This window comes from Musca domestica, unplaced genomic scaffold (assembly GCF_030504385.1).
Source record: "Musca domestica strain aabys unplaced genomic scaffold, Musca_domestica.polishedcontigs.V.1.1 31, whole genome shotgun sequence".
Classification (NCBI taxonomy): Eukaryota; Metazoa; Arthropoda; class Insecta; order Diptera; family Muscidae; genus Musca; species Musca domestica.
In genome coordinates, this window is record NW_026712309.1 from 3,745,528 (window position 1) to 3,768,486 (window position 22,959).

At 34.7% G+C, this 22,959-nt stretch overlaps 2 protein-coding genes across 2 annotated transcripts; both read right to left on the reverse strand.

Annotated features, from left to right (window-relative positions):
* Positions 1-924: 924 nt before the first annotated feature.
* On the reverse strand, positions 925-9,965 carry LOC101901298 (kinesin-like protein costa). The gene is made up of 2 exons (XM_011292313.3): positions 8,605-9,965; positions 925-8,545 (listed from the first exon to the last, which is right to left on the reverse strand). Exons 1-2 carry the CDS (start codon positions 9,819-9,821, stop codon positions 6,112-6,114), a joined length of 3,651 nt encoding a protein of 1,216 aa, XP_011290615.2. The 5' UTR covers positions 9,822-9,965; the 3' UTR covers positions 925-6,111.
* A 2,876-nt stretch (positions 9,966-12,841) lies between these two features.
* LOC131803613 (uncharacterized) lies at positions 12,842-20,131 on the reverse strand. Its single transcript, XM_059125008.1, has 2 exons — positions 19,500-20,131; positions 12,842-14,825 (listed from the first exon to the last, which is right to left on the reverse strand). The coding sequence occupies exon 2, from the start codon at positions 14,823-14,825 to the stop codon at positions 13,293-13,295; it is 1,533 nt and encodes a 510-aa protein (XP_058980991.1). The 5' UTR covers positions 19,500-20,131; the 3' UTR covers positions 12,842-13,292.
* Positions 20,132-22,959: the final 2,828 nt, after the last annotated feature.

Genomic DNA, 22,959 nt, shown 5'->3' on the forward strand with positions numbered 1-22,959 from the left:
CCTTAAAGGCGAAAGAAACATTAGAACACAAATAGCAATTGTTAGACATATTCGTGGGAAATGTGGCAAAAATCATCAAAATGCCGAATTTCGGGAGGTACCGTTGTATGTGAGCTATACATGCAATGTTTCGCCACCGGAGCTAGACCCCATTATGACCAACAAAGTCTACTTTTTAGGCAAATCCGTGAAAAAATGTGGCAAAAATCATCAAAATACCGAATATCGGGAGGTGCCGTTATATGGGAGCTATACCAAAACATGGACCGATATATCTCATTTTCAATACCAACCATCCTAGACACAAGAAAAATTGTTCTGCTATATTTTGACGCCCTGTCTCAAATAATGTGGGCTGTTTCAACAGCCAGACAGACTTAAATGGATTTAGAATTTTATGTTGATTATGACTATATATACTTTATAGGGTCTACGATGAATATTTAGGGATGACATAGTTAATATACCCTCCTTTCCAAGGCGGAGGGTATAAAAATAAACATTATTAGAAGTTAGAAGAACGACACGTTGTTTAAGATACTTTGATAGAGGTTGCTGTTCTGAAGACTGGGATGGAGTCCCATATTCCAACGACTCAGAGATTGACGCTGCCTAAGACCCAGGCCCCTAGGGATTTTCACCATGGAAAGATTTGTGGAGTTATTGTTTGAAGTTAATTCGGTATGAATGAAGATCGCAAAATTATAATATCTTTTGTCGAACTGTCTACAGTCTTATTGTAAATAATCCACGGAGTTCACTTTCCTGGTACCGACTGCTTCTCATTCGCAATCAATTAAGAAGTTTCTTATCTTTTGTCAATTTGTCACAAATTTTTAACACGATGATCGAACGGCACACTGTTTCTCAAAATTTGCGCATAACATTAAACTGATTATTTTAACATTTAAAATAAAACTCCGGTTATTTGTATTTTTATTTTTGGGGAATTGCTTCTTTTATTCTTTTTTTGATATATATTTTTAAAGAATATATTCTATATGTATATATTGATGATATCTATAACATTGATTACAAAAATTCTTATTAATGGATTTTTGTAAGTGAGTGCTTGTTTGTGTGTGCGGTATATAATCGTATATACCAATTTTATTTCATTTTTTGTTCATTAAAACTTAATATTTAAAAAAATATTCTTAAAAATTCTTAAAAAATAAAAATATACAGTATATAAAACAATGGAAGTACATGGATAATAAATAAATGAAGGTGTTAGTTGGGTGGTGGGTACTTGGAAGTGAACTCAAATGTAAATGGAAGTTTTAACATAGGTTAAAAATCCATGAAATATAAAAACAAAATAGTTTTAACTTTTGTTGGATTTCAATTTGTTTTTTTTTTTTTTTTTAATAAATTAAGTTGTTATTTCTTGAAGGAAATGTGAGGTTCGTATAATACTTTTTGTGGTACACTAATAGTAGTTTTTATGAAGATAATCTCGTTTGAAAGTGATAGTTTAGTTAACTTATTGTTTTTGTTGTTTGAGTGCAGTTATTTTAGTGAAAAACAAAAAAGGGTTGATTTTCAATCAAAAAGAACAAAATAATACTTGTTTTGTTTAGTTTAACTCATTTCCACCAATTCTGCAAGGAGCTAAACAGCAGTTAGTGAATAAAATTTGGATTGAAAGCTAAAAGCCATCAAGAGATACCCTGGATTTAACACAAGTTGTAAACTGGGTCTAAGTCCTTCCTCTTTGCCTTGCTTTTATCCTTATCAAGTGCCATGATGTTCTTACATATTCAACTTAATCTATCTGTTGATTAGCTCCATCCCGGAGGAATTGAGAATTATACTACCACAAGAATATTCAATATTCTAACAAGGATAGACACAAAATACATGGAAGTTTAAATGAGGACTAGTCATTAAGTATATCATTAAAATTACATTGCTCTTTCTTTCTAAATATAAAATAAAATATAAAAATTATGAGTATTATAAAATAGTACAAAGAGATCGTTATAACAATAGAGAAAATAAAATACAGTTTCCTGCCAGGACTTAATCAATTAGACATAAAATATAAAAATCTTAAAATAATAACAAAACTATATATAAAACTTATATTAGGATTATTAAATTTATATTCTTTTATAAATGCCTTTTACATGTGTGTGAGTGTATGTGTTACCAAAGTAGGAAGAATAGTAAGTCTATTAGGTGATTTTAAAATATATATGCTAAGGTAACAAACATCGAACCTATATTGCTGTGAACATAAATTTGTTAATTTCTACAAAATAAAGAAGGAGGACATAAGTGAAACAAAAAAAAAACATAGAACACAAATATACATAACAAAAAAAGGAAGAAAACAGAAAACTTTGGAAAAATTGCAATGGAAACTCCAGACATTGCTACAAAACTTGTTCCCTGGAATATAACAGACATCTTAGTGCACTCGATACCAAGATCAGGATTTTCATTAAGCAAGAACAGAAGAAAGTATCACTGAAGATTTATTAGAGAGCTTTCGGAGGGGATTTTATAAATTGTAGACATTCTTCAGGACACCTTTTGTATTTGGAAGAACTTTTAGATACAACAAGTTAAAAAGCAGAGCCGGGCCGAACTTTAAATACCCTCCACCATTTAGAACGAAGTTGGAAATTTTCAAAAAAATAAAATCCGTTAAAAATTCTGTTAAAATCTTAAAAATCCGGGTCTATACGACGTGGACCTACATAGGCATTGTTTGTCATAAGAAATTACCATTTTCAAATTCAAAACTTGAAATAAACGATGAATAATGTAGCTAAAATCATCAAAATCCGTATATAGGGAGGTACCGTTATAACGCAGCCATACGAAGACCTGGACCTGCATAGATAATTTTCTGTCACAGGCTGTAGCATCCATTACGACCTTTAAATACGACATCTTAAAAAATTTTGGTGAGTATTGTACCTAAAATCATCAAAACACCGAATATTGGGAGGTACTGATATATGGGGCCTATACGAAGACCTGGACCTGCATAGACAATTTTCTGTCACAGACTGTATTTCCCATTACGAACTCTTAGTACGTAATTTGAAAATACTCTAGTGAATAATGACGCTAAAATCATCAAAATACCGAATGTTGGAAGGTACCGTTATATGGGGGCTATACGAAGACGTGGGCCTGCACATACAATTTTCTGTCATAGGCTGCAGTATCCATTTCGAACTTCAAACACCACATCTCAAACAATTTCGGTGAATAATGTCTCTAAAATCGTCAAAATACCGAATATCGGGAGGTACCGCTATATGGGGGCTATATGGAAACGTGGACCTACATGGCCTATGTACGAACTTAACCTGCCTACTGGCAAAATAAACATGTGTGCAAAATTTTAGCCTTCTATCTCAATTCGTTCGAAAGATATCGTGATTACAACAGAGACACGGACAGACAGACGGACAGACACACAGACGGACATCGCGCTAGAATCCATCCAAAGTCTCCTATAAGTAAATGTCCTTCTAATCTACTAATTATGAAAGGTCGTAAAAGTAAGGCTAAACTCGATTTAATCAGGGGTCCAATTATCGCATTTAATACCAGTTTCGATCGAAATGTCTCTTTGGGTGTACATTTTCTTGTTGGAATTGAAAATTTTGAATAGAAACTATGAGATATCGAATGCGAGAATTAATCTCCTACTTTCTCTATCAACATTTTTGGTATTTCGATGGATTTTTTTCGATAACGAGTACGAGAGCTTTCACATTACGTCAGGATAGCATTCTGCCCGAAATTAAAAAAAAAACTCCCACCTTCTGATAGTGCTAATACCTTGAACAGCACAAGTGGAATACATTCTCCAAAACAGGATGTCAAAAGGAATACTAAACGGACAGATTCTTTAGCAGATGTTCCAAATACATTGGATAATTTCCTTTTTATGGAATTTTTAAAATGCATATTTTAGGGCTCACACTATTAAAGGACTTACTTCAACACAGGATGTCTGAAAAAATGGTTAACTTCTTTCAGGGAGTTGTTGAGACTCCCCATCTTTTTAGGGCTCTATCGGAGATTTTAATATGTTCCAACTACATTGGGCAAATCCACTTTTACGGAATTTTTAAAATGCACATTTTAGGGGTCACACTATTAAAGGACGTATTTCGACACAGCATGTCTGAAAAATGGTTAAGTGACCCAGGCTTCTGGACCTGTCCACAAACATCTTGAGTAATTCCAATTTCAGCATCTTTTTTAATTTTGGCTATTTTTTTAAAAAAAGAAAGGTCAAGGACATTTAAGGACTATTTTCTAATTGATTATTTGTCATTGAATAAGTTCTTGAAGGACAATAAGTAAAAAAAAAAACTAAATTACTTTTTTCAGGGACTACGACGGATTTAAATGTTAATTTTGAAGGACTATTCCTTCAATGACTAGTTTTGAATTTTTGACAAAGAAACTTTCGAAGGCAAAAATGGTAAGATTTGAAAAAAAATCTATAGCATTTTCCGCAAATTTTATATTTTAGTTAAGGTATGTTCTTAAAAGGATAAACAATGTATTTTTAAAAATATTTTTCAAGTATTTCCAATATATTTTTATGGCTATTTTTGAGAAAATTCCTTAAAAGTTCATTTTTTGAAGGGGTATCGATGATTTTGATGAAGATTTTTATGGTAAATTCCTTAAAGTGCTAGAAGTGAATTTTAATTATTTGAGAATTTTTAATAAAATCTTTCAAGGATTTACCAAATTAGAAATTTAAAAGGCCTTGAGATTTAAATATAGATTGTATGGATTAGTAGCGAATTAAAAAAGTTTTGAATGAATTTCACTACATTTTTGTGATTGTTTTTGAAAAACTTTCAAAGCTATAGGTGTGGAGTTTTAAGGAAAAAAATTAAGCCTGACTATTTTGCAACAACGAAAAAATTTAAGATTTATTGAATCATTGATTTTTAAAAAATTCTATCAATTCAAAGTTTTACTTTTGACAGCAAGAGAGATCGAGGCCTGAATTCGCCTCCTGTGTGACATTTTTATATTGGCCTTGGTACTTCCAAGTACTTCCTAAGCTTGAAAAAATGGGGGCTTAAAAAATATTTTTGTAGGCTATAAGTGAATTTTAAGAATATTTGTTAAAAGACTTTCAGGAAAATAGTAGAAGTTTAAGCATTTGCTATGAAGGACGATAGTCCAAGCAAAACAGATTTCTCTCTCAACATAGTAGAGAATATTTTGTAAACAGATTTGTTATTAGCATTTCAAAATGTCACATGAAAAAATTAAATCTGGGCCTAAAAAGTTTAACTTAACTTATGCCATAAAAAGTGCAGATATGCCGGTCAAAAATTCCCCTTTTCGATAAATATGCTCGATAAATGATTGGGAGACAATGCGTGATGTAGGGTTAACAACAGTCTATTTTGGAAAGAAGAAGACGAAGTTAAATGATCAAAAATGAATTCTATCAATGGGACCATTTCATTCCCAATTTTCCTAGAATTCCTCTAAAATTCGCTTGAATCAATTAACGTCAACAAACTGCACTGTCTTTCAATGACTAATAAATTCCACTATTCGCAGAAAATCGAGATGGACTTGAAATTGCTTTCTACGAAAATATATCCGATGCCAAAAATTTCCCTTTCTAATATCTTTGCTCATTAAACGATTAAGAGACAACGCTTGATGATGGGTTAATCACAATCTATTTTAAATTGAGTTTCTGAGGATGATCAAAAATTAGACCATTTATTCCCAGGTTCTTGTACCAGATTATGAATCAAACTGCACAACGTTTTGCCAAAAATAACTAAAATCAGTTCTGGAGTTCCATATTAATTATACACCTTCCAAAGACAACGCAAAAATTATTCCACATAAAAATAAAAATAAAAAACTACCAATTCTAGGGCTCACAAATACAACAAAACACATATTTCATCATTACTGCCTAAAATACGCCTATATAGAACCCAATAATTAAGTACCAACTGTATGCAGCACGCACCATAGGTAGGTCTTTAGCTAAACTAAAAATATTCTTTAACTTACTTATAGTTCTCTAGATGTGTCTTACTTGCTTTTGTTTTCATTTTTTCTTAGCAATTGATCTGTTGTGTTCCTCTAATTCTTCCTGGACTTATCCTGTATAATGATTTTATTCTTTTGCCTTGTTACCTTTGTGTTTTGAGCATTTCCTGATAACTTTTTGAGATTCTCTTGCGGTATGGCTGGATGAGGTAAATCGATTTTCTGCAAATTACCCTCCTTGTCTTTGTGTCGTTTATTGCCAGCCGAATTGGAAGATGACGTCGATGGTATGTTCGAATCATCGGTGTGCTGAGTATTACTGCTGGCATAACGTGTCAGAACTTGAAATTTGGCAAATAGTTTATTCTTCGTTTCCCTTTCCTTGTCTTTGATCTTGTCCAAAGGTTTGTATTTGCTGAGCGTGGGATCGGTAATGGGACACATTTCCATTTCATTGATTTTTGAGGCCTTAACCAGCCGTGAGTTTGTGGTGGTGGTGGTGTGGCTATTACTTTGCTGATGGCCAGATGGACCATGATGACTGAGCCACTCAAATTCCGAGTCGGAATATACGGCATTGGCCAGTGTGGTTGGTGTGGGCAATGCCAACTGTGATGGTTTGTAGAAACGTGGCATCGACAACGATTGATCTGAGAACGAGGCTGAACTATTCGAAGTCTCTTCCGCCAAGTGCCTTAACATCAAGGTTAATTTCATTTCATGCTGTCTTTGCAGGAGTACCGCATTACGTTCTCCCTCCAGTCTGGCTTGTCGCACCGCATTGGAGAGAACTCGTTCCTTCCATTCCCAGGCATCTTTCTCCCTCTCTAATTGCACTAATTGTATTTCCAGTTTGCGTGACGAATCTCTGAGGTCAATAACTTTGGTAAAATATTTATAGAGTAAGGTGCGCATCTCTTCATTCGATAGCTTGTTGAGGCGGGCCATTAGCATTTGCTCGCCCTTCTCACGTTGCAGACGCTCACTGGTATCAATGGATTTGTGACCACAAATCAATTCATTTTTGAATTCTATAGCCGCATCAATGGCCTCTATGGCCTCATCGCATTCCAACAGCTTACGTTCCTCTTTGTGGCTCAGCATTTTATCGCGCTTCAACTTTCGATCCAAAGAACATCTTTGATCCAATAAATGGTCCCGAGTACGACGCAGATTACGTATTTCATGGCGTAAACTTTCACGTTGTTCATCGTCACGATATTGTTCCAAGTTATCTGATTTCTCTTTAAGGACATGATCCAAATGGGCAATGCGTGACTGGACATCCTTCAGATGTTTCGATTTCTCCTCAGGAAGTTTTGGCCCGTCCTCGAGTTTGCATGTTATAGCTTTGGTGTTTTCTTTTTCCTTGAGCGATTTCAACTCGTTTTGCAAAGCCTCCTTAAGTTTCTTCTCTTTCTTCACCTTCTTTTGCAGCTCCTCCATTAGCTTTTTGGATTCTTGCAGAGACTGTTGTAGTTTCTTGACCTTTTGTACACTTTCGCCGGCGATATGTTTTATGGAGGTTACATCATTGAGTCTTTGCTCCAAATGATTTATAACCGCCTTTAAACGATCCAATTCACTTTTGTCCCTTTGCTGGGCCATTGCCTTGTTGAGGGACTTTTTGGATTTTTCATATTCAGCTTCTAGCTTGGCACGCTTCTTGTGGAATCTTTGTTTGGCTGTGGTCCGCGTGTCGCTATTCTTAATGAGCTCTGTGATAATATTCTGTTTCAATTGCATGGTCTCCTCAATTTCTTTGATTTGTTTTTGCCTCGCCTCTATATCGGCATCTAGTTTGCGTAGTTTCTTTTGTATAGCCTCCAAGGGGGAATTGAGAATAGGTCTAAGTACCGGCAAATCAGTTGACACATCCAAAAAGTCGTCTGGTTGAGTTTCCAGCTGATGATTCTCTTTTGATTTATCGCTTTCGGAGCGCTCCCTAGACGCCACACGATTAAGCATTGCAATCTCAGCGCTGGATAATGTGGAGCCCGGTTGTATGGAACGTCTACGACCAACTCCTCCGCCACCACCACTACCTGAAACCACAACTCCGCCGCTATTACTATCACTGCTGCCTAGCGAAGGCTTACGCTCATCCTGTTTTTCTTCATAGCTGTTGTCTTTTTTTAGCCGCATGCTTTCCTGAGATTCCATAACACCTTTAGGATGGGTTTCCATAAAATCTTCATACTTTTGTTTTACAATATCATCGGTCTTTGTTTTCAAATCGTCCATTAGCAACTCCAGTTTTTCTTCCAAGTCAGCTCGGGGGGATTCCACATCAGATTCATTTGCAGAATTTTCTTGCATTGGTGTCTCTGAGTCGCTAACGTCAGGATCACTATCAACATCCTCCTCTTCCTCATCATGTTCGTCGGCTTCCTGTATGGGCCCCAAGGCATTTTCAGCCTGCATAGAATCGGTAGAATTCAAACATTCCTCACATTCTTGCTTCTGCAGTAACCATTCCTCGATTTGCTGCTTATCCGTCTCACCCAGAGTATTGGAGGATATTAATCTGTAGAACGATAGAAATTAAAAAAAATTCAATTATAACATGAAATTCATTCCACTTACTTCGACAACAAGTCCTCGGCATTGGACACCAATTTCGACCATTGGCTGGCGGCAAATTGTAAACCAAAATTATCATGGACCTGCGGAGGTATTCCCATTCCAACATCCCTCATTTCGGGTGGCAATTCATCCGGTGACACCGGGGTATTGTCATCAGAAAATGAATTGATTACCACAAAATTCCTTACACACTGGACCTTAAAGGCAAATTGCATATTACAAATGGTCTCGTTGATACCCCTTTCCAAAGGAGATACACAAACAATAACCAGAGTTTGGGCCCGGCCACCAAATGAGTCCTTGAGTAGAGTTGTCAACATGGTTTGATTATACGGCACATTGAAATTTGCTTTGAAAATTAACGAGGGATCTATAAGGGTGCTGACCACTCGCTCCAGCGACTGTAAACCCAAATCTTTGGGAAGACTTGTTGGCTGTTCCAGTGAGTTCAACATAAACAAACGTTCCGTGGCACACAAATCCGTGAAACTAGCTGTGGACAAGCGATGTTGAATCAAGCCCTCCTTTGATACCCATCTCTGTTCCAATGTTATGCTGAACAAAGAATGACCCATTTGAGATTTTGTACTGTTCAGAAGTTTGTAGCCCACTTTTAGCCAGTGGAAGGCATCATTGACATTCATGCACTGTACACTGCCCACTCCAAATACATCTCGGATAATCTCCCGACAAATCTCTACCCATGTTATGTTCACAGCATAAGTACGCTCCGGATGATTGGCAATGTGATTGAATATCTCACGTATACAACGTGCCACCACACCATGGTCATCCTTTTCGGGCGATTCATTGAAACCATTACCATACAAGGCGTATGTCTTGCCGCAACCGCTTTGCCCATAGGCCACCACAGATGCGTCAAAGCCCTCCATAAACAAACTCATCAGCGGAAAGACGGCCTGATGGTACACTTGATTCTGTGTACAATTCAGCGGCAAAGCATGCGTTACAGGAAACGAGTGGGGACCCACTTGTACTATGCCAGCTGCCGGATCCATGCATCCTATTGGTGGTTGCGGTCTTCTCGGGGCAAATGGTATATTCCGAACACAACATTTCCTATCCCTCTCGTCATCATCATAGTCATTACTGCTGCCTTCCTTTGTTGCATCCACCTCTTCTTCCTTTCGCAAATTTCCATTATTATCCTCGAAAATCGGACATATTCGCACCGCCACTTGTATTGGAAACTCCATTTTTAGTTCAATTCGGAAACACTTCTGGTCATACTGCACATACCAATGTAATTTCTCTATTTTTGTATATTTTTCATATATATTAATGTCTTTTTATTGTAAAAGCTGTAAAAGCTGGCTGATACATTTTCGTTGAGAACGACGAGAAGTAAGTAAGTAAGTAATCGATTTATTGAGACTAATTTCATTTCGATAACAAGATATGTACAGAGAATGATACCTGCGTGAAGTTAGCAACGTTGCTAACTATCGATAACATCGAATTTCACCAAAACTACAGGGTGACTCAGAACATCGAAATTTCACATTTAATACTTTTTTTCAACTGTGCGTCAGAGAAAAGACCTGGAACCGATTTGAAAACAAAATTAATTTATAAAATTATGAATGAAAAAGTAAATGAAATAAACAAATTTTGTTCCATAATGAATTCTCATACCCCAGTTATTAATTCCATACATAACATCGCAAATCAGTTTATGATACAACAACACTTTCAAATTCTGATATTTCACTGGTGGTCAGGACGGAAATCTGGCTCTGGAAGCCTCCATATAAAAACGTCCAAAAAATGTGAATGACAAATGAAAGTGGGAGCCCTTATGAGTGTTTTGGCATATAAAATGTTCTCCAAGTCAGTTTTTGGTAGAACAAATTTTCCAATTTTCTCATATTCCACTGGTGGCCAGGACGGGAATCTGGCTCTGGAAGCCTCCATATAAAAACGTCCAAAAAACTGCGAATGCCACATGAAAGTGGGAACCCTTATGAGTGTTTTGGCATATAAAATGTTCTCCATGTCAGTTTTTGGTAGAACAAATTTTCCAATTTTCTCATATTCCACTGGTGGTCAGGACGGGAATCTGGCTCTGGAAGCCTCCATATAAAAACGTCCAAAAAAACTGTGAATGCCACATGAAAGTGGGAACCCTTACGAGTATTTTGGCTTATAAAATGTTTTCCAAGTCAGTTTTTGGTAGAACAAATTTTCTCATATTCCACTGGTGGTCAGGACGGGAATCTGGCTCTGGAAGCCTCCATATAAAAACATCAAAAAAAAAAAAACTATTGTGATTGGAACTATGGTACAATAAGGAGGTAGAACAGCTTCGTAAAACTACAGAAATGCAGCTCTGAGGCTATACCCGCTTCCTGTCAGACTCATTCAAAATGATATACAATAAGTTGTTTTAATTTTTTTCATATTTTTCTCATTTTTAAAATGAGTTAAATAGCGTGAAAAATGAATGAAATACCTGGATTTTCTCTTAAAAATATTATCAAAACTGTTCAATCTTTCAATTTCATGCCTATGCTGGTTAATAGCCTTAATGTGCGAGCCACAATGTAAGTGTATTCCAATCATTGGTTTTAAAAATATTTTGTTTTTATTTTTCAAAACAATATATACATACACAAAATTGGCAGAAGTCGGCATATATTGCATTTTGTGCAAATTGCCTTCCTGTCACCTTCCTTTAAAATTTGCAATTGATTTAAAACATCAACAAGACACAAGGAAAAGCATGGATAATGGTTAAAACATAATACAAAATATTTGCGCGATTTTGACTTAACTCTAGTTTATTAGTACAAATGGTAGCATTTTGGAAAGGTAAGAGTGTCAGCAATAATTTGGCGCCAATTTTATTGACTCCGATAATGGGCCTTTTTTAGACTTTTTGGGGCTTTTATAAGAAATCCGGGTCCAAAAATCAATAATTTTACTGTTGGAGGTATTTATGTTTTTTCAACAATTTTTATAAATTTAAAAAAGTTTTCATTCAACATATTCAATTCCAAACTTGGTTTGACAGTTCACTGTAGCCGCAGCTGTGTCGATGCGTCTACCTATATTCTTCTACCATGCTTTGGAGTTAGAACCATGGCAGAAGAATACAGGTAGATGCATCAACACTTGGGAGCATTGATATGTAAAAAAAAATTAAATGTTTTGTCAAAAATAAGTAGATTTTTATATGTATTCTTATACCGATGCAAATCGGAGGTTGTTATGATATGTATTTTTCAACAATTTTTACAAATTTCAATAATTTTGTTACAAAAATGGCCAGGCTTAATCCCTTTATTGTTGTGTTTATAAAAACAACGTTTGTTTATTAGAGGAGAACGATGGAAATGTTTACCGGGGGGTAAGACGGGGAATATCTACTATGGTGGAGGGTATAAAAGGATAAGGAACTTACTTTTCAAAAATTGTGACAGTTTGGCAATTTTACAATTTTACTGAGTTTTAGTCAGTTTTGAATTTCTTACTATTTTTTCTTATATTTTAGATTACGAATTCTGTCATCAGTTTACAAATGTAATGCTTGTTCAGCCTCGCTGCATTCTAGGTCTTACAACACTGTCCGCTGCCATTGATAAAATTCTCACATCCGATACTCAACTTACCCTCACACATGCTGACCTTTGTCAACTAAGTCTTAAATCGAAGTGTTTGTAAGAAAATGTATTAAACATTTTTCAATTTAATCTTACACTTAAGGGCTAAGTACATAAGAAGCTTGAAGTCATGGCACGGCCTATTTTGTGACATTTCACAAAGGAATTACAGAGCCGCACTAAAATCCTGCCGTCGTTTTTCATTATAATTTGGCATTAATATGCCTAGCCATGACTTCAAGCTTGGTACAATAAAAAGGTAAGGTGGAGCTACCATCCGATTACAATATTTTTTCTCATTGTGCCCGACTTCTGCCAATTTTGTGTATGTATATATTGTTTTGAAAAATAAAAACAAAATATTTTGAAAACCAATGATTGGAAGACACTTACATTGTGGCTCGAGCATTAAGGCTATTAACCAGCATAGGCATGAAATTGAAAGATTGAACAGTTTTGATCATATTTATGAGAAAAAATCCAGGTATTTCATTCATTTTTCATGCTATTTAACTCATTTTAAAAATGAGAAAAAATATGAAAAAAAATAAAACAACTTGTTGTATATCATTTTGAATGAGTCTGACAGGAGGCGGGTATAGCACTTTTATTTGCGGAAAAAACTTTGACTAAAAAAAAGACGTTTGGTGTGGTTTGAAATTATAACTTGCTTTCTTTATTTTTCACTGGCTTATATACTAAAATTCTGTTTATTGCTGCATTTTCGTTGTCGGAAATGCAGCAGAAAAGAAAATACAGTTTTAAGCTAATATTAATATTTAAGTAAACAATTCTTTGGAAATTTGTCTGGAATAAAATGTTGAATTGCATATCAATATTTTAATAAACAATTCTTACAAATAAAGTATTAACGAATATTTATTCTTTGGAAATTTATTTTATAAAAATGTTGGATTTGCATATTAATATTTTGGTAAACAATTCTTTGGAATAATAAAATGTGGAACGATTCTCATTAAGGGAATAACGGGAGACACTATCGTTGAGGGGAATTAGTAGTTGATACTATAACACCCCCACCGCTAGTTTGAGGCTCCGACGAAACTATATTATTTTTATTCCATTGTTTATAATATTTTCATCTTTTAATTGTACACTTGTTACGTATGTGTTCTTATTCTTAATGATGTATATAAAAATAACTAAGATACAAATTGATACAATAATAGAGACATCAATGCCAAAACTTATAATTTTTGTGTTCTTATCTTTATACAATGCTTGTTTCAATGTTTCTTCATATTCTATTTGTTTTAAATATAATGATTCAATTTTTATATCGGCTAGAGTTGTGTTACTATTTTCTTTAATTTTTGTTATTAGGTTTGGTAGGATAAATTTATCGTGTATTTTTATTTTAATATTCGTAAAAGTTTTATTTAATGTGTTTATTTCACAATTTTCGAATTTGATCAAAAAGTTGCCGGTAATTCTCAGTTTGGCTTTGTTACAGTTATGAGTTATTTTATTGTTAAAGTTTTTAAGAATTAGTATTCCCGGAATGATTTCGGTTACTTCTTGTTTATTTGATGGTTGCATTTTACAATTAGCTTCTTCGAATTTTAGTATGTTATTTAAGCAATTGTCTTCGATTTTAATTAGATTTCTTTTTAGGTTATCTTTAATGTAAGTACTGTAAACGTTACTTTCTAGATCTATGAGTACGTCAGAATAATTAAGCTGTATGGATCTGTTATTCTTATCAGGGATTGGTACGAATGTTACCATGGATAGAGGATCTTTTGAAAAATGTGGAATGGAAAGAATTATGATAACGTTGTTATCGTGGAGTGCTATGGTTACTTTAATGTTGGTGTAACTGTCAAAGTCTGTAATTAGGTTAAGTTCGGTTTGAGTAAGAATATCTGTAGGAATTATTCCTAGTTTGCTGGAAAAGATAATTTGTCCGATGTCATCCACATGTTGCTGTAAAAGTGAGATATCGTTGTTGATCTGGTATATGTGTTCTATAAAGGTTATTTCTTCTTCCATGGTTGAGATTTTATTCCCTATAATATTTTTGAGTTTCGTTAAGTAGTTTCCAATGATGTTCTGCTGGTAATTTATGTGATTGGTTATATTCTGGATTTGAGAGTTCATTATATTGCTTATATATGTTAAGTTATTAATTTTGTCTGTTAAATTGTTATCGTTCGCTCGCAGCAGCTGAAAGGTCTCATTAATTTGTTTTTCGTCGTCGCTGTCCATTGTGCCAGCAATAATTTTTAACCCTTTACCTAGGATATTTAAGAGAGCCCGTTTCTTTCGAAAATGTGGGTTGAGGTTTTCTATTTTTGCCTTTAATAGCATAAAATTTTTGTTTACTGTATCTAGTAACCTTTTTGATTCGGTATTTGATGTTTTTAAAATGTCAATATTAGTTTTGATCATTTCTAATGTTCGTTCGTATTCTGTGGTGTTTATTATATGTAATATCTTGGTATAGTGTTCAATGGTTTTGGTTTCTCCTGTCTTGATTGGAATGTAACCGTTATTGTTTGATAGGTCTTGTATGTCGAGGGTTTGGGCCTTGGTTGCTGTAGTAAATGCAACCATTATTATGATCCAGTTAATCATCTGAAAGGGGATGGTAATTATCTAGATTTTGCTTTAATTTTTGGGTTATTCTTGTCTTGATATTTCTTTTGAGGTCTTATATGTGCTTTGTAATATTTATGCCCTGTTTTTGTGTTTTCAATATGATCTTCATCGACTTTCTTAGATTCTATCTTTCTGTACCTCCTATGATTTTTACCCCCTCGAATTTCTCTTATATAGTTTGTACCTTCCTCTATCACTATATCGGTTCTATTTTTGTTAAGTTTATTAATATAGTTATTTTTCTTCTTTAATATTAGATCATGTATTTCGGGATATTTATCCTCATGTACTTTGCCATTTATAAAGTCTATAGGTTTGATTTGTGTGGTGCTATGAATAGTATTATTATAAAATCCAATGATACGTGATATTTTTTCCTCTGTCGTTTCGTCTTTGGATTGTTCGTCATGTCGTAGTAATCTTAAGTGTTCGTTCAATGTATTGTGAAGTCGTTCGATATCTGCGTTGGATGTATGGTTACTGTTTGATGTGTAGTGTATATTAATGTTCTCTTTCCTTAAATATTCTTGAATCGGAATGGCTTTAAATCCTAACTCATTGTCAACAACAATTTTTTCTATTCTTCCAAATGTGCTGGTATATTGCATTAATTTTGATTTAAACTCTATCCTTGATCTTCCATTAATTTTGTATGCTGTGGCGTGTTTTGAAAATTTATCAATTATAGTTAAGTAAAGTTGTTTCTCTAGTGTATAGAAAACGTCTAAGTGTAATATTTCTCTGGGTTTTGTGGGTGTTTCCGTTAGTTTGTAAGGTAGTCTAGGTGGTCTTCTGTCATACTTTTCCAATGTGCATATTTCGCAATTGTTAATGAACTGGGTTATCCTTAATTTAAGTTTGGGGTTATAAATTTTTGTTTTTAGTTCCTCGAACACTACCTGAATTCCTCTGTGATTTTTGCTTAGATGTTCTTCCTCAATTATGTTTGTTAGTTGGAGTTCGTCTTCTATATCGTCTAGTTTCTTAAAAGTCCTGATTAATTTGAATCCGTTATTATTTGAAAAGAATTCCCTACAAGTGTCTCTGAAAGTGTCGTAAAATTCATTGTCTATCAGAACTGCATTTATTTGTGTTGGGTGACAGTGGGTTTTTAAAATCATAATTGCATATTCTTTATCTAGTTCTTTTATTGTTACAGTTTTTCTAATATTCTGAAAGATGTTTTCGGTTTTTATCCTTGCTGATCCGGAATGAATTTTTTTTTACGATGAGTTGGTTTTTAAATAAATTTATAGGTGAATCGCTTTCTTTAAGAATGGGTTGGATGTTTTCTAATGAATTGATCTCAACAATTTTATTTTCGATCCTTGATAATACATCTGCATTACTGTTTTTTGTTCCCTTTTTGTATTTAATCTCATAATCGAATTCTGACAACTTGAGCCTCCATCTGACTAGTTTTGAGTTGGGTTCTTTAATCGAAAAGAGCCATGTTAGCGGTTTATGATCTGTCTCGATTATGAACTTGCGTCCGAAAAGGTATGGGCGAAAGTATTTTGTGGCCCAAATAATTGCTAGAAGTTCTTTTTCTATCGTACTGTAATTGATCTCGTGATCATTTAGGGTACGACTAGCGTAGCAAATCGGGTGGTTTTCTTGAGATAGTATCGCTCCAAGGGCAAAGTTACTAGCGTCTGTTGTTAGGGTGAATTTCTTAGTAAAGTCGGGGTAAGCGAGGATTGGGTCGTGTATTAGTAAGTTTCTTAGCGTATTAAAGCTTTCCTGATATTCTGGATTGGATATGTTTATTTTGGCATCCTTTTTAAGACATTTTGTCATGGGTTTAGCTATTAGCGAATAATCTTTTATAAATTTTCGATAATAACCAGTCAAACCTAGGAATTGTTTAATTTGTTTGGGTGATTTGGGGATGGGGAAGTTAACTATGCACTCGATTTTTTTTGGGTTAGGTTTTATACCTTCTAATGTCACGACATGGCCAAGGAATTCAGTTTCCTTTTTTAAAAATTCCGACTTGTCCAATTGGACCTTGAGGTTGGCTTCTTGCAAACGGTTAAAAACAAGTTTTAATGAATTTATGTGTTCCTGCAGTGAGGTGGAAAATATTATCACATCGTCTAGATAAACCAGACAGATTTTGTTGATATAGTCTCTAAGGACGTAGTTCATCAACCTTTGGAATGTCGCTGGGGCTGTCTTTAGCCCAAACGGCATTCGTAAAAACTCGTAATGGCCTCCTTCTACACTGAAGGCAGTTTTATGGATGTCCTCCTCTTCGATTTCAATCTGATGAAATCCTTTTGCGAGGTCAAGTGTTGTAAAATACTGGCATCTTCCCAGTTTGTCGAGTATTTCGTCAATGTTAGGTATGGGGTACTTATCATCGATTGTAACTTCATTTAATTTACGGTAATCAATGACAAGTCTCCATTTGTTCTTCCCACTTGCATCGGCTTTTTTTGGCACAATCCAAATAGGGGCAGAATAAGGCGAATTGCTATGCCTTATTATATTATTTTGCAACATTTCTTGTATCTGTCCTTCGACTTCTCTTTTATGTATGTAAGGATATCTATAGGATTTACTAATTATTGGAACATTGTTTGTTGTCCGAATTTTATGCTTTATAACGTTGGTAAAACTCAATCGAGTATTTTCTTGGAAGAAGATTGAAGAGTATTTTTTTATTAGCTGTAAGAGACATCTTTTCTCTTCAGAATTAAGGTGTTGTGTCCTAATTTGTTGTTCCAAGCTATGATATTGCTTCATATCCTTGGTATCATCGCCTACCTTCTGCGTGGGCATGATTTTACTTAAATTTTTGTTATATTGTTCTTCAAAAAATATTGGTTTGTCATTTGTTTCTTCTCTATTTTCGCTATTTTTATTGTCAAAAAGTATTGGCATGTCCTGTCCGTTTATTTGTATGGAATTGTTTTTATAATTTATGCAAGTATTGTATGTTTTAAGTATATCGTTGCCTAGTAATCCATCATAGTGATTGTGAAATTTTAAAACATAAAACTCTAACGCATTATTAGTTATATTAAATTCTTGAAATGCTGGAATTACTGCCTTTTCTGTTATGGTAACTTGGTGTTGGAGAGTTTTAATAACAAGAGGTTTTATTTGGTGTATCCATTTCGGATGACAAATTCCTGGATTAATAATTGAATTAGTGGCTCCAGTATCCACTATCAGTCTCAAATGACCTAACTTGGTTTTTACCATTATATATGGTAATTGCCTGTCGAGGCTCTGTCCTGAAAATTTTCGGCTGTGCCTATTTCCATGGGTTCAGGCTGATTTCTAGTGTTTTGTCTGTTTGCATGGAAAGGGTTTTGGAAATTTCCTTCGTGGTTTGGGAATGGTTGTTGGTAATTTCTTCCTTGGTTTGTGAATTGTGGTTGGTGATTTCTTCCTTGATTTGCGAATGGTGGTTGGTGATTTCTTCCTTGGTTTGGGAATGGTTGTTGGTAATTTCTTCCTTGGTTTGGGAATGGTTGTTGGTAATTTCTTCCTTGGTTTGGGAATGGTTGTTGGTAATTTCTTCCTTGGTTTACGAATGGTTGTTGGTAATTTCTTCGTTTACTAGATTGTGCATTGGTCTGTGCTCTATTTTCATTGTTTCCGGTGTATGCGTAGCCGGCTTGAAATAATATGTCCATGGCCTGTTCCAAGTCTCCTGGGTTCCTACAGAGCAGGATGGATTTCATAGGCTCTGGAATTTTGCTTTTAAAAATGTTTAAAGCGGTGCGTTTATTATTAATCGCACTTTGCCTAGTTGCTTCACCTTCTCCTAGTATAACTACCAGTTTGTTGTTTAGTCTGTGCAATTTGTCCTTTACGTCATTATAGAAGTCTAGTGTGTTCGTCCTGAAAGTCACACTCCTTAGTTCGTCGAAAAGTTCTTCACTAGAACGTCTGTCCCCAAAATTGTTTTGCAACATGTTTTTTATGTCAGTCCATGAAATCGCGTGGCAGTTTATCTCAATTGCCTGCCTAGCTTTTCCTTTGAGTTTGGACTTTATAATGTCGGAGAAAAGTAATTGGGACAATTCGTCGTATGTGCGTAAGTGTGGGTAAATTCGGTCAACGAGGGTAGTAAAAGTCTGTAAGTTTTTTGAATCCCCATAGAACTCTGGTAAGTTGTTTAAGTATTTTAGCGGGTCTATGGTTAGTCTATTAATCTGATTTTCGGCCTGTTCTGCCATTTTAGTTATTAATTTTCCTTTATATTTTGGGTTATAGTCCTGTTTAGTTTTTTTTTTTTTTTTTTTTTTTTTTTGTTTATCTACGTCTAAAATATTGTCTGAGTTTCTTTCTAAAAATGCGTCTGTTTCTGCTACTTCTTATGTCACGAATGTAATGTTCTGTTCTTTCGTCAGTCAGGTATCCATCATTCGATTCAATCCCTGAGTCAAGTTCTAATGCTGTCGACCCGTTATTAGAGTTTCTTGGTATGTATTCAAAGTCTGATGGGTACTCTGATAATGAGTCACTATCGCTCATTGAAATGGGAAAGAGGGAGGAGAGGGAAAAAAAATTTTCAACAATTGCTTGTAGGGAATTATTTTCCTACACGATTTTTTCACAAAGGTATGTTAAATATTTTCTTATAAAATATACAAGTTATTCTTAATTATAGATTTCTAGAGATAGTCTTACTTTGTAATTTGGTTGTTGGTGCTAAGGATTGCAGGTTCACTTTCTTCTTAGTAGTAGGGTCTTCCACGGTGCAGTTCTCGGCATGAACTGTTCCTTAACTTATTGGTTTGTTGGTAATGTTATTTCTTTACAATATTGCTCCAATAGTTGCTGTCGAATTTCTTTAACATGTTTATTTTGGTATTTTGTTTTGTTGTTGTTGTTGTTGTTTCTTTGAAGTTTATAATCCACTGAAGGAATATCCTTTTTTTTTTCACTAGGTTTCCTTCTGACACAAGGATGTTCACCAAAAGGATAGATCTTTATATCCTTTCTGGTTCCACTAATATTTTTTAGTCACAGGGATATTTCTTAATATCCTTTTTTTTTTTCACTAGGTTTCCTTCTGACACAAGGATGTTCACCAAAAGGATAGATCTTTATATCCTTTCTGGTTCCACTAATATTTTTTTTAGTCACAGGGATATTTCTTAATATCCTTTTTACTTTTTTCCTTCATAAAATTTGTGTATCCTTTAATCTTATAAAGGATATTTCGAATACCGCACTAAGGATTAAAATCCTAGTTCTATCACGCACAATAAAATCTGTTTTATTATTTTTATACGTTGGATAGGACTTTGCGGTATCCTACCGACTGTGCCACTTTTATTTGCGGAAAAAACTTTGACTAAACAAGTAAAAAAACATTAAGTTCGGCCGGGCCAAACTTTTAATACCCTCCACCCTAGGGTAAAAGAACATTAGAAGAAATGTGGCAAAAAACATTAAAATGCCGAATATCGGGAGATACCGTTATAAAGGGGCTACACCAACACGTGCACCTATAATTACAATGTTTCGCCACACGAACTAGGACCCATTATGACCCACAAATACCAACTTTTACACAAATCAGTGAAAAAATGTGGCATAAATCATCAAAATACCGAATATCGGGAGGTACCGTTATATGGGGACTATACCAGAACGTGGACCTATACATGCAATGTTTTGCCACACGCTCAGGGACCCGTTGTGACCTACAAATACCAATTTTCAGACAAATCCGTGAAAAAATGTGGCATAAATCATCAAAATACCGAATATCGGTAGGTACCGTTATATGGGGGCTATACCAAAACGTGAACCTATACATGCAATGTTTTTCCACACGCTCAGGGACCCGTCATGACCTACAAATACCAATTTTCAGATAAATCCGTGAAAAAATGTGGCATAAATCATCAAAATACCGAATATCGGGAGGTACCGTTATATGGGGACTATACCAGAACGTGGACCGATATATCTCATTTTCAATACCAACCATCCTAGAGACAATACACACACTTGTGCCAAATTTCAAAGGTCTACGTCAAATAATGTGGGCTCTATCGTGATTTCAACAGACAGACAGACAGACAGACGGACAGACAGACGGACAGACAGACAGACAGACGGACATCGCTAAATCGTCTTAGAATTTTATGCTGATTATGAATATATATACTTTATGGGGTCTACGACGAATATTTAGAGGTGTTGCAAACGGAATGACAAAGTTAATATACCCTCCTACCCATGGTGGAGGGTATAAAAAAAGACGTTTGGTGTGGTTTGAAATTATAACTTGCTTTCTTTATTTTTCACTGGCTTATATACTAAAATTCTGTTTATTGCTGCATTTTCGTTGTCGGAAATGCAGCAGAAAAGAAAATACAGTTTTAAGCTAATAGGTGTGTCTGGTTACCCTAAAATTTGTAACAATTGTTACAAATTGTTACTGGAAGTCGTCTGTTAACCCAAAAGTTCTGCAAAAGAGAGCGGTTGGAGAGAGAAATTTTGACAGTTCTTTCAGTGAGAGTTTGCAAATTCTTGCTGGAAAAATTTTTTCTTGCAATCGCTTGCAACTCTTCTTCTTCTCATTCATCGACATTCAATCAGATGTTTTCTATTGTTTGTTTATTTATTTTTGTGCTTTCAATTTGAAAAATTTTTTTTGGAATTAGCAAGACTAATAGTTTTTGGAGAAAAACTTTACAAAATGTGAAAAACGTAAATGTTAATATGTAATAAGAAAATAAAAGACTATTTCCAACATTTTTATTTAAAAAACTTGTAAAATTAGTATTGCTTCCTTTGTTTTAATTCTCCTTATGGGGGACAAATTGGTTTGTTTTGATTTGATCAGCTGATTAGTTGCAAGCTTCTGCAGGAATACCGTCTGTTTACTTTTCGCATTTTCCTTGCAAAAGAGAATAAAACTACCTTACTCTCTCAGAAAGAAGTTGCTGGACAATTCCTGCAGGAAAAGTAACCAGACACACCTAATATTAATATTTAAGTAAACAATTCTTTGGAAATTTGTCTGGAATAAAATGTTGAATTGCATATCAATATTTTAATAAACAATTCTTACAAATAAAATATTAACGAATATTTATTCTTTGGAAATTTATTTTATAAAAATGTTGGATTTGCATATTAATATTTTGGTAAACAATTCTTTGGAATAATAAAATGTGGAACGATTCTCATTAAGGGAATAACGGGAGACACTATCGTTGAGGGGAATTAGTAGTTGATACTATAACATATAGCCTCAGAGCTGCATTTCTGTAGTTTTACGAAGCTGTTCTACCTCCTTATTGTACCATGGTTCCAATCACAATAGTTTTTTTTTTGATGTTTTTATATGGAGGCTTCCAGAGCCAGATTCCCGTCCTGACCACCAGTGGAATATGAGAAAATTGGAAAATTTGTTCTACCAAAAACTGACTTGGAGAACATTTTATATGCCAAAATACTCGTAAGGGTTCCCACTTTCATGTGGCATTCACAGTTTTTTGGACGTTTTTATATGGAGGCTTCCAGAGCCAGATTCCCGTCCTGACCACCAGTGGAATATGAGAAAATTGGAAAATTTGTTCTACCAAAAACTGACTTGGAGAACATTTTATATGCAAAAATACTCGTAAGGGCTCTCACGTTCATGTGGCATTCACAGTTTTTTGGACGTTTTTATATGAAGGCTTCCAGAGCCAGATTCCCGTCCTGACCACCAGTGGAATATGAGAAAATTGGAAAATTTGTTCTACCAAAAACTGACTTGGAGAACATTTTATATGCCAAAATATTCGTAAGGGTTCTCACTTTCATGTGGCATTCACAGTTTTTCGGACGTTCTTATTTGGAGGCTTCCAGAGCCAGATTCCCGTCCTGACCACCAGTGGAATATGAGAAAATTGGAAAATTTGTTCTACCAAAAACCGAATTGGAGAACATTTTATATGCCAAAATACTCGTAAGGACTCCCACTTTCATTTGGCATTCACAGTTTTTTGGACGTTTTTATATGGAGGCTTCCAGAGGCAGATTTCCGTCCTGACCACCAGTGAAATATCAGAATTTGAAAGTGTTGTTGTATCATAAACTGATTTGCGATGTTATGTATGGAATTAATAACTGGGGTATGAGA